General features: G+C 40.2%; 1 protein-coding gene across 4 annotated transcripts in view; it reads right to left on the bottom strand.

Moving 5' to 3' along the window:
• The window catches only part of LOC121518638 (protein furry homolog), a 74,009-nt gene that overhangs the window by 24,894 nt on the left and 34,658 nt on the right, over positions 1-14,457 (bottom strand). For all 4 annotated transcript variants that reach the window (XM_041801093.1, XM_041801101.1, XM_041801108.1 and 1 more), the window contains exons 15-32: positions 12,872-13,043; positions 12,589-12,721; positions 12,275-12,382; positions 10,319-10,574; positions 9,959-10,141; positions 9,791-9,877; positions 6,776-7,035; positions 6,464-6,653; positions 6,105-6,229; positions 5,609-5,666; positions 5,370-5,461; positions 4,958-5,130; positions 4,030-4,190; positions 3,160-3,270; positions 2,514-2,668; positions 2,077-2,182; positions 1,810-1,981; positions 1,229-1,485 (exon numbers count right to left, since the gene is read on the bottom strand). In XM_041801093.1, the coding sequence (XP_041657027.1) occupies positions 1,229-1,485; positions 1,810-1,981; positions 2,077-2,182; positions 2,514-2,668; positions 3,160-3,270; positions 4,030-4,190; positions 4,958-5,130; positions 5,370-5,461; positions 5,609-5,666; positions 6,105-6,229; positions 6,464-6,653; positions 6,776-7,035; positions 9,791-9,877; positions 9,959-10,141; positions 10,319-10,574; positions 12,275-12,382; positions 12,589-12,721; positions 12,872-13,043 (2,799 nt within the window). The remainder of the gene's footprint in view (positions 1-1,228; positions 1,486-1,809; positions 1,982-2,076; positions 2,183-2,513; positions 2,669-3,159; positions 3,271-4,029; positions 4,191-4,957; positions 5,131-5,369; positions 5,462-5,608; positions 5,667-6,104; positions 6,230-6,463; positions 6,654-6,775; positions 7,036-9,790; positions 9,878-9,958; positions 10,142-10,318; positions 10,575-12,274; positions 12,383-12,588; positions 12,722-12,871; positions 13,044-14,457) is intronic.

The raw sequence follows: 14,457 nt of genomic DNA, 5'->3' as shown, positions 1-14,457 counted from the left end.
ATTTAAGAAGACCGCACTTTGACTAGGCCACTCCAGAACTGCCATTCAAGGTGGACTTCACGATTTTCTGGGAGAGAGCAGAATTCATGGTTTTATCAATTATAGCAAGTGGTCCAGGTTCCGAAGCAGCCCAGACCATCACACTACCACCACCATGTTAACTGTTGGTCTGATGTTCTTTTTGGAATGCTGTGTTAGTTTTACTTCACACGAAACAGTACACACCTTACAAAAAGATCAACTTTTGTCCCTTTAGAATATTTTCCTAAAAGTCTTGGGGCTCAGATGTTTTTTGGCAAATGTGAGACAAGCCTTTGTGTTCTTTTTGGTCAGCAGTGGTTGGAACTCTCCCATGGATGCCATTTTTGCCCAGTGTCTGTCTTATTGTTAAATCATGCATACTGACCCTAACTTATTCCAGTGAGGCCTACAGGTATTTAGATGTTGTTCTGGGTTCTTTTCTGACCTCCTGGATGAGTCTTTGATATGCATTTAAAGTAATTTTTTAAGCCCGGCCACTCCTGGGAAGGTTTTGAGTTTTCTCCATTTGTGGATAATGGCTCTCTCACTGTGGTTTGCTGGAATCCCAATGCCTCAGAAATGGCTTTGTGACCATTTCCAGACTGATCAATGTCAAGGACTTTGTTTCTCTTCTGTTCTTGAATTTCTTTGGATGTTGGCATGACGTGATGCTTCTAGCCTACTGTACTCTGTCAGACAGGTTCTACTTAAGGGGTTTGTTGATTCTCCAGGTCTGGCAGTAATCATGCCTGGGTGTGGCTAGTAAAATTGAACTCAGCTAAATTCACAATTTATCAAAGAAGACAATTCATTTTTTTTTAAATAGGGCCCGGGAAGATAGCATTTTTCCTTTGATAAATAAAATCATAATTAAAAAAAATGCATTTTGTTTTTACTCAGGGTTTCTTACATTTTTGACATTAATGGTATGTATGATTAGAAGTAAATTCTGAATCTGACACTGTACAAAAAAATATGAAAGCATTGAAACATCTTTGATAGTTATTACTGATGTATCAAGGACTGTAAATTAAAAAAAACTTGTGCTTGGATTTTTGTGTGTTTTAATCACAAAAACTACACTGCCATTATGTAAGCAAACGACATTGAAAGGGTCCCAATTAAAAAAAAAACTTTTTGATCAACCTTCTTTACTTTCCAAAACTGAAGTTTTCCAGAGGGTTAAATTTCCCCCATTTGACCTCACCTTGGCAGTCATGAACATGAGGTTATTGAGCACCATAGATGTGGCCTGTAACGAGCCCCAGCCGCTGCCCTTCAGCTGGTGGGATGAAGCTGTGCTGGTTGTCTGGCTGGAGGTATCATAATCTGATGTGCACGGTGTAAGAACCGGGACCAGCAGGCCGCTATCAACCAGCTCGATGTTACCGAGCCAGGGCAGGAGGTAGGTCAACATTATCTGTCTCCCGTTGGAGTGAGTGGTGGGGAACCTCTGGCTGACCTCTGAAGAGGAAAGGAAATGCTAACATCAGAATAACATCAGTGGTACTGCGGTGTTTATATTCAACACAGAAGTCGAGTTAATACTGTAATCCAGCTTCGCCATAATTGCCAGTTTAATCCTGATCCATATATGATGAGGGAGTTTCTTAAGCGAGTTAGGCTTTCAGTGTTTCTGTGGTTGGTGGGAGTGCCTATAGATACAGTGGTTATGGAGGATGCAGCATTTAGTGGGAAACCATAAGAAGATGAAAAGCCTGCGAGAGCTCAAATACTGTGGATAACTCTACTGTGGCTACACTTAACACACGTGACACAAACAGCTACCTGAGAAGAGAGGAAGTGTGAGCTCAGGGTACATCCTGGCCAGCTGGCTGGAGAGCTGAGGCAGAGAGACGCTGTAAAGAGGTGGCAGAGGACCGTGGGTGCCATAGAGGATACTGTTTGGCTTTTGCTCTGCAATCCTCTTAGAGTACACAAACAACTTAGCCTCAAGGATCTGTCCAAACAAAGACAAAGAAGGTTTTATTAATTTAATAAAGTACAGAAACATCAATAAAAGCAGGATGGGTTTTCAGGTTTTTGTGTTCCTACCTGCATCAGCTGCATTGAAATCTCGTAGATTTCTCTGTTGGCGTCTGACGCCTTGAAGAGGACTAAATTCAGCAGTGTCACGATATCACATGGGTAGTTTCTGCTACTGAGGAAAGAGAAGAAAAAGAAGTAATGTGATATAAAATGTTAAATGTTCCATATAATGTTTGGGTTCATGTTTTAGGAGGTAGGGCCAGACGAGGAGTGAGCCCTTTAAGAGGATTACCTGAGTCTATCCTCTGAAGTCTAAGCTAATTAACCAGTGTTTTATTTATTTAGATAAGAAATATGAATGAATCAGAGAATACTGTCCATAAACTCAAGACAATAACATGCAAATCAACCTGAAATAATTCAGTAACAACTCCATATGAAGAATAAAGATGAAAACCTAGAAAAAGAAAACACTCATGCCCTGGTGACAGAGAGTTTTGTACCTGCTGCCACAGACTGTGGCAATGGCTTTGAAGCACCCTGAGGCGAGCTGGTAGGAGCCTGTGTAACAGCGATCTACAGCCCAGTTGAAAAGGTTGACCTGGTCTGCATTGAGCTCCAGGAGCAGTATGACAACTTCACAGCCAAGCTGGTGGACCTGAGCCAGGAGTAAACACAGACTGAGCTGCATGTCATGTCTTTGCTTAAGATTCCCTTTAGTTTCTCTACATAAATGAATGAGGTTATATATTTTCTTAATTTAAGCATACAGTGTGAAACAGTTCCAGTAGCTCTACATCTCTCTTGTACAATAATGTAAACACATGTTGGCTTGACTAGCTGCCCAGCTAATGCCAACCTACAAACCCTTTACTGAAATCATCTGAATTCAATTCTTCAGGAAAATTAAACATTTATGTTCTTTATCTTGTATCACAGAAAACTGAGGAAAAGGGAAATATCAGACAAATTATTTTGAAGAAAACTCTCCCTCACTTCTTGCCAGCGCTTCTGTGAGATAATAGTGAGCACTTGGCAGGGTGTCGTGTTGAGCTTCTCACAAAGCAAGCTTCAGTAAACTATCAGAGGGGCTTTCTAGGTCAGCCCTTTGTTAAGATGCACTGCTTTAGTAAAAGATTGGCCACATACCCGCTGATCCTGGCAGGCTAGTATATTATCCAGCCACTTATAGAGGTATCCATCTGGAGAGAGGCCAACGTTATCAAACACGGGTCCGCAGCACAGCACAGCAGACATGGCCTGCAAGAACAAACAGTTAAAAACACCACCATGTCATAGGTTTTCAACTCTTCACTCATATTCTTCCTTAAACCTTCACTTCCAATTAATGTTTTGTCAGAGTTGCAACATAAATATACATTTTATCCAGAATTTAGTCTCTAAACACATTACAAGATCAGAAAGCGAGGCTGTGTCTTTAAGTTTTCCTGATTATGTAACTCAGCAGACGTGTTGTTTACTGCTCCTTGCACAGTGGCTCTGTATGGCAGCAGGAAGCAAGTGTTGAGTTCCTAGAAGTAATATTATGTGACATTAAACAGCAGCACTCATGTTTGCCAAACTAATAAGTCTGTCACCTCTTGAGTCATAAGACAGAAGAGGGCAGAGAAATATAAAAATCTGAATAAACTTCCAGGAGCAGCAGGTGTTCAGTCACTGCAGTTCAGGAGAAAGTTTACTTTAATTCACTTTAATTTGTCCAGGGTGGAGGAGAGTCCATAGCAAACAACAGAATGGCATTTAAAGAAATACTGTGCCATGCAGTGGTGGATTTGAGGATTTTCTTGAAAGCAACTCTGCAGTTTAGGCCATAGGAAATATGCAGACTTGTTCTGCACTTTTTAATAAATACATGCTCTATAACAAAATTCAGTCAGACCGCTTAATTCAGTTACAGAGCATGCAAATGTTTGATTTTGTCCATAAGAATCGGGGTGATGGAATAACAATATGTAGGAGTTTTGCTTGAAACAATACATCTGAAAGTCGTATGTCTACCTTCAGGGAACAATATTGGTATCTTGTGATCTGATGATTCCTGTCACTGTAGCGGTCCAGAGGGGTGAACATAATGCTGAAAGGCCCCGCCCACTGGCTGAAGAGGATGAAGAGGTGATGGCGAAGGCTCTGCTGTGGAAACAGGAAGCGCCTGTGGTGCACTGTGGAGGGAAAAGAAAAGATAGCTGTTATTCCATTCAACGAGAGAGTAAAAAGTAAAAAACAAAACAAAACAAAACACTTTAAAGTATCTTAAACGCTTTAAAGGTACAATTTGTAATATTTATCCTAGCAGTATTTAGTGGGACAAACAGGTAAAGATTAAACATAATATACATAAATAGGTCTATCTATATTTGTTTTTAACCACCTGAATATGTTAAATTCTATTTTAACTAACTTAGAATAAGCCTTTATTCATATGTAGTGAGGGTTCACCATGGACCCTGCCATCTTAGACTTTTGCATCTTGCAGGTTTCTTCAGATTGCAACAGTCAATGCCAGTAGAGAGCATTGCAATCTAGGATCTGACTGGGAAGTTACTAATATTTCCCAGTTTTACATACTGCACCTTTAAGTAGTGCATTTTCTGGCACGATAAGACATTGTTTTATCCCTCCTTGACATGATATTAATCAGACTTGAGAAGTCTTTTCATCCCATGAGTCATCACATGTCCTTGCCTGCTCCACCCTTCCCAAATAGTTAAAGACTTGTTCCAAAGACAGACTGACGTCAGTAGTCCTGTGCTCCTGGATATTTACTGTGCTAACCCAAGCCAACAGGAATGATTAATATACTTATAATAAAAAACACACAATCGAAGTAGAGGAAAAACGGATTGTGCAGGGCCTCTGTAAATAAGACAAGTCTCAATTAATTGTCTTGCACGGTATTGCCAGGATTTTCACAATAAATCTTCTTTACCTGGTACACACTGAATGAGGTTTGCCACCATGGCACTGAAGTGCGCTCGAATGTCTTTAAGAATCTCGGCATCTTTGTCATTCTCAGCTTCCAGCAACATCCGGGTTAGATCCACATACTCCAGGAACAGAGCGCCAAGGGCCAGAGTGTCACGTTCCAGGGCTCCATTTGTGCTTTGGAAACAGAGCGAAAACATGGAGACGCCCAATGAAAATCACAAACCAAATAGTATGCACCCAATCAAACATTCGTGACTATGCAAACTGCAAGTCAGTAATTCAATATAAGGAGTAAAGCAGTCAAATGTCAAGCCTAAATATGCTTGTTTAGCGAATGCTCCTCCTCTGTGTTTGTGTCTGAGTCAATGCTGTGCAGTGTAGGGCTGTAATCTGTCAGCTAATACCATTCTGACCTGTCACTAATAACACCTGCATCAGCCAACAGCTCAAAGATCCGCAGCAGCTGCAGTCTCAGCAGGTCTCGACGTTCACGCCGCTTCTTGTTCTGTGAAGAGGAAAACACTTTAGAACATAAGTCCTATGATTCATGTTTGTTTAGTGACTAAGATTTGTGCACACAGTCAACAGTCTAAATTTAGCTACCTGTAAATATTTGCTTAGTCATAGAGTGCTTTTAAGGAAATGAACCAACCTCTGGTCGTCTTTCTAGTGCTTCTTTCATTAAAGGATGTAACTCTTCCACCAGTTCCCTGTGTGCAGACGGTAAAAAGCTTTTAAGAGGTAATAATTTAATCTAACATCTTGCATTAAGGTTCAGTTACATAAGCCAAATCAAAGTGCAGTGGATCTATCTTGTGTTTTCAAGGGAAAAGAGATTGGAGCTTGAAAAAAATCAGATTTTTAGGAAAAGCAGCCACAAATGGCAACAAGGGACCACTCATCTGTAATCCCCTCTTTATTTTCACTTAAATCTGCACAAATGCAGGTCAACATGTACTCTGACTGACAGGAGAACAATGGCTTGTCCTCTTTCATTTGATTGTTCCTAATTTATTTAAACAGATTAAAAGCACAGGTCACTAACCTAAATAATGTTTCATATCTATTTGGAGGACACTTTGATTGAAACCGTTTAGTTGAGAAAGAAAAACACACTTTGAGATGAGAAAATCTGCTCTTTGATATACCTGAAAACAAGGGAATTGGTGCGACCAAAGCCCAGAACTAATGACTCTGTCAACTCGATGCTCTCTGCCCTCATCAGTGGAACCAACTGCTTCAGAAGCCAAGCCACAGACGGGCTACCGATAACCTGAAACATCAAACGTTGATGGCTCAGTCAGATAAACAAACTGCTTGAACACCACCAATCACACAGGGCTGCATTGTGAGAAGTGTGAAGGATATTTCTGCTTCATGTAAAGTAACTGAGGTGTAATTTGATGCCTCAGGTTTGAATGTCAACAAGCTCTGTTTGAACACCTGATCCTGCAGAGACAAAGCACTGGGGAATTAATGAGGCCATGGGGGTGGAAGAGCCAGGTACCTTGTTATCGAAGCTGACACCGCTGTCAGGCATGGCGGCTGTGATCTCAGGTGTCGATGCTCTCAGATGGCCGGGGCTCATGATACTGGGCTTGGCCACCCCAAAGCAAAGGATCAGGTAGTTTCTCCAAAGGGTGACGTAGTTGTCCCCACTGCCAGATGTGCTTGTCTTCTTCGCATACACAGGGTTACTGATGAAACATTACAAACAAAAAAGAAATCCCTGTTTACACTGCTGGTGAAATATGAAGCATACAATGGAAAATAGGGAGTATGGATGCATAGAAGGTATGTCTCTTCATCAGACACATACTTTGGGTCTACCAGGGGCATTAACGTCTGCATCCGCATGAAGGCGTAGGGCCAGGCGTAGCTGAGAGCGGTGGGGCAGTGCTTGGGCAGGTTATCCTGTCGGAGGAGGCTGTATACACAGAGCACCCAGGGGTCCTTCACAGACTGGGCAAAGATCCACACGTGTGAAGGGCTCCTGATATCATAGTGACTGTTGACGAGCAGGGCGTTCCACTCGACAAGCCACTGGAGATCAATGTGGTGGCCAGCTGGCAGGGGGGCCTGCAGACAAAGCAGATTCACAGAAGGGTCAGAGGTCATGACTGATAAAGATAATCAATTAGCAACATCAAAAGAGTTTAAAGAGTCATCTGAAGATAACATTTAAGCTAAGCATGGATGGAACAAGGCTTAAGCCCCAAATGTTATGATAGTTAGATGCAAAAAGAAATAAATGATAATAAACAAATAAACACTTTGCTGATCCCAGCATGGAAGTTTCATTCCCATACCCAAACTTAAAAATTAGACCTGTTTTGTTATTTCAAAGAACTTATGCACACTATACCATGACATTACAAATACTTTGAACACTGTATTACTACTAAAATTACAACTACTACTACAATTTACTACTGTGATCATCTGTGAAAAGTACATACGATGAGGAACTAAAAAATAATGTGCTGTGCTGCAGTTCCGTTTACAAAAATCATTGCGCACTAGCTCCGTTGCATGCCTCTGCCCAGTCTGTAGCCAGATTGTGAGCACATTAAACACAGCACTTGCATAAAACACAGGTCTTGCATCCAGCATTTTTAGTTCCATGTTCTTCTTTAAAAGTGAATAGCTTCAACTGTTACCCGCAATTTCCATATACAGCGGCTGCACTGCTGTCTGCAGTGCCATGGTTTTGCACCGACCGAAGGCTAGCGGCCTCCCCAACTGGAAGCGTGTCTAGAGCACTGCGGCATGCAGCCCTGATCAGAGGGCAGAGATGACGGGAGAACTGCGAGTTCACACAGGAATAGTATGTCAACAGTGGAATAATTTACCTTTTGGGGGTTGATTTATCATCCATTCCAGCATGAGTCCATGGTATTATTGCTCCCGCCATGGGTGAGTACGGTAGGAAGCTAAAATGTTAATCTTTGCTGAAGGGATGTGTGGCTTTATGTAAAATTCTATGGCTAAATTTCCTCAAAAATTAACTTTTCCCTCATCAATGGTGCTAATGTATGTCAGTGTGACCCACTGACCTTTCAGTGAACCTTTTTCTCTCCCTGCAGGATGAGGCGTAATGTAGATGTAGCGATGATTTAGGATCCTGAGTCAGTGCATTGAGTTGTATTTTCAAAGTACCGGATACTCTGTTTTATCTTCCTGTTTAAAGCTTTCTGATCAACAGGAATTGATGCAGTTTGGCAGCGGCCAGCACTGAAAATAGACTTGCAGCATATCCCCAATGAAGTACAGTGGATTGTCGCTTCAAGGTTGACTGCTGCCGGACTGGAGTACAGGCAGCAGAACTGCTCTGATGACTAAGGAGAGAGCAATTTGCTCTGCAATAAGATTCACTAACAGATCGGGGTACAGTCGCTGTATGAGGAAATTGCAGGTTACACTAAATTCCTACCCTTCTTATGCTATGGAGACAGTTTCTGCCTTTTTTAAGAAGGAAGGGGGAAACTTAGTCATCTTTACCATTTTGCATTATGATTTTATACTGATGAAGACACTTTGAGAAGAAATTCAAAAAATAATGTTGGCTCTGAATTATATTTTGTCAGTTGGAACTGTGATTTTAGCTCAAATGATCTAGAAACTTGTTGGCATTTTAAAACTAAATATTGTAGCTGGTGTTAAACATAGAAACTCATTTTGAGTGCTGTTGAACAGGTGTCAAATATACAGGTGCTTGTGTGCACATAGGAGTTTGTGCATCATGGGTTCTGGCAGCAAACTGATTAGAAAACCTGAATTTGAGAGTACTGCCAATGATGAGAAGAGCACCTCCACAGCACCAAAAGATGATAAAGAGGATGAAAACATGCAGAAAATTCCTTAGGCTTTTCATTTTTATCTTTTTAAACTCCAACAAGATATCAACATCATCGGGGATCTTTCAACTAATGGTCAATTAGACTATCTGCCTTCAGTCTCTCCTACTCCTGTGGCTCTCTGCCTCTAGTAAGATATAAACATCGCATCATATTCTACCATGTTTTGTCGTATCGTGTTGTATCATGTCATCTCTCCTACTCCTGTGGCTGTCTGCCTCTAGTAAGATCCACACATATAAGATTCCCTGGGCTTTCATTTTTATAATTCAATACACCTAAGAGATCAACACCATCTGGAAATGCTGAACTGAAGGTAAATCTGTCTTCAATCCCTCGTTGTCCTGTGGCCGTCTACCTCTACTCACATGCATACATATATTGTATAATATTGTATCTAATTGCATGGCATCACAACGCATCAAAGTGTTTAGCATCAAATCATATTGTATCTTGCCATGTCATATCACCTTATGTCATGTTTCATTGTATCACATTTAGTCATGTCAAAATAACACATTAATCACTTCCTATTGCACTGCATTGCATTGCATTGCATCCTATCCCATCCTATCCTATCCCATCCTTACTGGTTGCAAATAAAAAATGAACTAATGATAATGAAAAAACCTATCTTCTATAGTTATTTCAACAGTTTGCACAAAGTAATTACATAACTGTGAATAAAGCAGCTATTAAGTAAAAACCCATATCAGATAAACACAATTTCATAAAGCATATAAGCACATTTATATTTTTTATCCCATTCTCAATATAAACTGCATCCTTAGCATCCCGATGACATCATAACAGTTACATAAGCAGATGTCCAAAGGTTGACAGCTGTTCATTTCCAGCTGTTCATTCAGATTTTACATGATGGTTTACTAGATCAACATGAATGGGGGATATGTCTGGACAGAGGCTCAAAGTTTAGTTTGGTGCTGAGTCATAGGGTGAAGTTAAACACTACTTACTGTGTCTGAGACTGCAACATTGACAAAACTTTCAAGGATTACAGGGCTGAGCTGGTCCATGATCTCAATCATCGGTTTATCATCATCCTAAAGGAGACAAAGTATTAAATCAGGATATGCAAACACTCATGTTTTCTGTAAAACGAGCTGAACTTCAACTTGTTTCACCTCAGTCTGTCCTATGGTCATGAAGAGACTCCGTGTCTCTTTAAGGATGGCGATGGCAAGCCTGCGGGTGCTCAGCTGGCAGGAACAGAGCAGTACAAGCGCCAGACCCTCCACAGCGTGCAGCACAGTGGAGTGAGGGCCTCGCTCTGCAGGGATTTTCAGATTTGAGCTGGACTGCAGCAGCTGTGAAACACAAAGTAAAACACAGCTGATTCTACAATGACTGTGATTAAAATTATCCCCAGAGACTTTCAATTTCCATTCCTCCAAAAAAATTAAATCTATTATTCAAACTGTAATCAGCTTCTTCAGCTTGTTAAAGGCACAAGAAGATGCCATAATTGAACCATAGGTGTGTACCTCAGCAGTGTGTATTTTAGCCAAGTCATAGCTCTTCCCCTGGGCAGACAGAGTCAGTTTCCACTGTGTGAGCAGTTGCAGCAGTAATTTAAGGGACGTGTCTAACAGACCCTGGTGAGTATCTTGGACCTCACGTAGCAGGAAGTTAGTGAATCCAAACAGGACATCATCACGCCAGTCAGAGAAATCAACAAGCAGACTTTGCAAGGAATTCTGGGCAATGAGTCTCAGTTCGTCATCCATGTGGATCGTCAGTCTGATAAACACAAGAATGAAAACAAAAATGAAACAGCAAACTTTGTAGGCATAAAAGTACGCTCTTTATCAATCCCTAATGTTTTGTGGGCTAAATTTACCCTGAAGATTAGCTGGCAGGCAGGTTGTTTATGTCAAAAGGACTGTAATAAACTCATCAATTGCAGCTTTCTTACGCCACTTTTATTTGAAGTGTTAGGGGTAATGCAATAAAAATTAATCTGTTAAAGTAATTACATTACATTTTTATTGTAACAATTTAAGAATTCCAGTATATCTGATATTAAAAGAAAAAAAAATCTTTTCTCTTGTGTGGTCTCAGAAAAGAAAGAAAGAAAAAAGAAGGAGCTGCATGAAAGATATACACTGTTTCTGTTTTTCTCCTTCTGTCAAGTAGCTGTAGGTGGATGTTAACACAGCTTATTGAGCTAGTGAGATGCAAAAGACGGCAGCATTACACCATAGAATTAACCCTTTTATTTCCTGAGGTGGAAAGTAATTCATTACATTTACTCAAATTACTGTAACTTAGTAGTTTTTCCAGGGTACTTGTACTTTTTTGAGTACATTTGAAATGGTCATTTTAATTTTATTTAAGTAAGTTTTAACCAGAGTAACTGTACTTTTTACTTGGAACAATACTCTTGTACTTTTCCCACCTCTGTTGACTACATAGTAACACACAGAGAGGGAATGATTCCACATCATATCCAAAAACAGCTGCAGTATTTTACTTTATCATAGCAGGTTGACTTTACCTGAAAAACTGGGTTGGAGATTTATATTTTTATATTGCTATTGCCAATAAGGAAAGTTAATTTTTTACTGTAAAAAAATCAATTCATCTAAATTTAGACTCAACTGCAAAATATCCTACTGTACAATTGCAGAAGTTGCAATATTTCATTGACCAGGACTGTGTCCAAAAAAACAGTTTCATTCAATTTTTTGCAGCAGAGATGTGATGTTCTACACAGACATTGAAGTACCATTTTTTTCCTGAAAGATTCAAAACTTTTCTTATTTTTTGGAATGATTTTCTTACTTTGCTCATATTGCATATGCAATATGAGTAAAATAACTGCATTTAGATATATTTCAAAATTGTTCAGCTCTTATTTTCATGATGATTGCTACAGGGCTTTAAGTTAAACAAATCAGCGAATATACTACTGTGATAGGGAGCTGTAAGGGCGTTTACACTTATTGATGTTATTAGGCTGCAGAGTTACAGATTATGGGCTGTAAATGAGGCCGTAGAATGAGAGTAGATTTGATACTTTCAATGCCAGATATGAGTGCAACGTGCCGTTTTGACAAACTAGGGGACAAGTGTCATTTTTAATGTTTGGTAATGCAAAAGTACTCTAACATGCTACTTTTCTCAGTATGTAATGTAGTAATCTAATGTGTTGTTTTTAAAAATATTGCTTATTTGCACACTGAAGTATCTGTAATACTCCTCTCCTTAAAAAAGTGACATATGTCCATTATTTGTCCTTTTACAAGCTTAAGTAAATTGCACTATAATGAGGTGCAAACAATAGTATCTAATTTTAGAAAGTGTGGAAGCAAGAAATTCAGGTTCTCACCCTACATAAGACAGGTTTATAACTCCACACAAACATTATTAATGCTTGATCTGATCTGTGGTTAACTGACTTGGCAGAAATCAGAGAGCATTCAACAGAGGCAGCTCACCGAGAGAGCAGGTCTATGAGTTCCGGCTTTGACATCCCATCAGGCAGGATTCGAGGAACTGCAGCGACACACGTCCTGAACAAGTCAATCTTTGGCTTCCTCTCACCTCTGAAAAGGTCAAATTTAAGACTTACTAGATATGCCTTCAGTGTGTAAAACTGTCAGATAAGTGATAAATATGTGAGTTAATTAAGTCAGGTATGAGTGAATGATGGGGCTGGAAACAGGTTCATTTTCTCTGATGAGTCACTCTGGAGTTTTGCTATCTCTAAGCGTTTTGGCGGTTACGATGTCAGAGCTATGTGTGTGCTTACGTGATCATATCCTCAGGCTCTTTGTTCAACATCTGAGCGTTAGTCATCATCATGCAGCGTCCCACCTCCTTATCTAGGTGTCTGAGGATGTTGTCGATAGCCTTCCTCACATGAAAGTAATACTGAGACATCCCTGGAGAAGATTAAAGAGCAAAAACTGCTGACACCACTGGTCTGCAAATAAAAAACTGCTCTGATATTTGATACCGAAGCCGCTTCTATTTTGCAAGTCTGCAGAAGCATGGCATTTCTAACATTCCTGAGCATGGTCACTCTTACTCACCGATGACTTTGGCCTCTTCATCTGTCAGCGTTTTGCTCAGGTATGTTTTCTTCACTCGGAGTGTGTGCCCAGAGGGTAAAGTGCAACCAGTGTTAGGCATGGGAGGCTCGCCATCCTTCTGCTGCAGCTTATCAGCGATGACCAGGAAAGCTCTCAGACCAATATTCATTCTCTGCATGGGAAAGAAACAGATACTGAGCATGAGTTTGGCAGAAAAAAAAATATAGAATTAGCAGGCACAACAAAACAAAATATAACAAAAACAGGTTATAATAGGCGCATTTTCAAAGGTTTTATTGCATTACAACTGCAAACAATTAATTGACATAGGGTGTAAGTTCCATTGGTTTACAGAGGTCCATAAATGACTTTTTCTGCGTTCTGTTCCCTAGTATACTCAAATGCTATGTCAAAGTTGATGATTTTCCTCCTTGGTTAAATAACAATGAAAAAAAGAGAAATATCATCAGGTTTAAAAAAAAAACAAAAAACACACAGACATATACAGTGAAAGCAAAACTGGGAAAGACACAACTCAGTAAACATAAGCAAAGTCAGGTAAAATCAGGAAAGGCTCCTTAAAGACTGGATTTCACTACAAAATAACCGTGCTGATTTTTGGCCTGGATCCCCCCCTTCTGAACGAAGTCAGCAAAGGACTGCTAATTGGATGGTTTTAAAGATGATGCTGGCAAATTTTCCTGTGGTATGTGGCGATTTTACCCTGATCTGAATAGAAGATCAGAGCTACTCTGACTTGAGATTGCAAAAATGTAACATTCAGTTTTTATGATCAGAAATCGTATCATATGGACAGAACACAAAGGACAGCCAAACAAAGCCATGGCAACGATAGCAAAAGGCTGATGGATATCAGAAAAGGAGGACCAACTTGTAAATCTGTGGCAACAGCAGGAGTGTTTATAAAACATGTCCTGTAAAAAATACCACAGTCAAATGAAAAAGGAGAGAAGCTAAACAGAAATTGCCACTGCTATCAGTGTAGCAGGTAGCTATCAGCTAGCCAGGATTAGCTAGTTTATGTTAAACTTGCATTTGACTGTGTGAAATTTGGTGTTTGGACAGGTAAGACTAGGGCACAAAAAAGGGGCACTTTGTGAATGTATGCCCACTTGTAGGACACCAAAAGGGGCCCTTTGTCACTTCTTACCCACTTGGATGACACCAAAGAGGGCTTTTTGTCGAGTTTTGCCCACTCAAAGGGCACCAAAAATGGCACTTTGGGAATTATTGTCCTCGTAGAGGGTCCCAAAGAGGACATTTTGTTAAGTTTTGCCCTCTTGGAGGGTGTCAAAGAGGACTTTTTTTTCCCAAAATTTTTCCAAGTAGAGTTCACAAGAAGGCACTTGTTAATTTTTGGCCACTAAAAAAGTATTCCATCAAATTTTGTCTATATTCCTACCATAGGGCCCAGCATTTTCTTTGAGCATAAGGGTGCCAGGGTGGGTGATGCCCCACCCCCCAGCCCCCCCACTGCCACCATCGGTGGTTAAGACCCAAATAACAGTTGCATCTTTCATTACATGGGGTCTTGCATGTTAAAAAACATATTAAAATCTATTAGT

The sequence above is a fragment of the Cheilinus undulatus genome, linkage group 2, assembly GCF_018320785.1.
Source record: "Cheilinus undulatus linkage group 2, ASM1832078v1, whole genome shotgun sequence".
Classification (NCBI taxonomy): Eukaryota; Metazoa; Chordata; class Actinopteri; order Labriformes; family Labridae; genus Cheilinus; species Cheilinus undulatus.
Note: the sequence above shows the minus strand (reverse complement) of the source record. Positions and strands in the feature narration are given on the sequence as shown.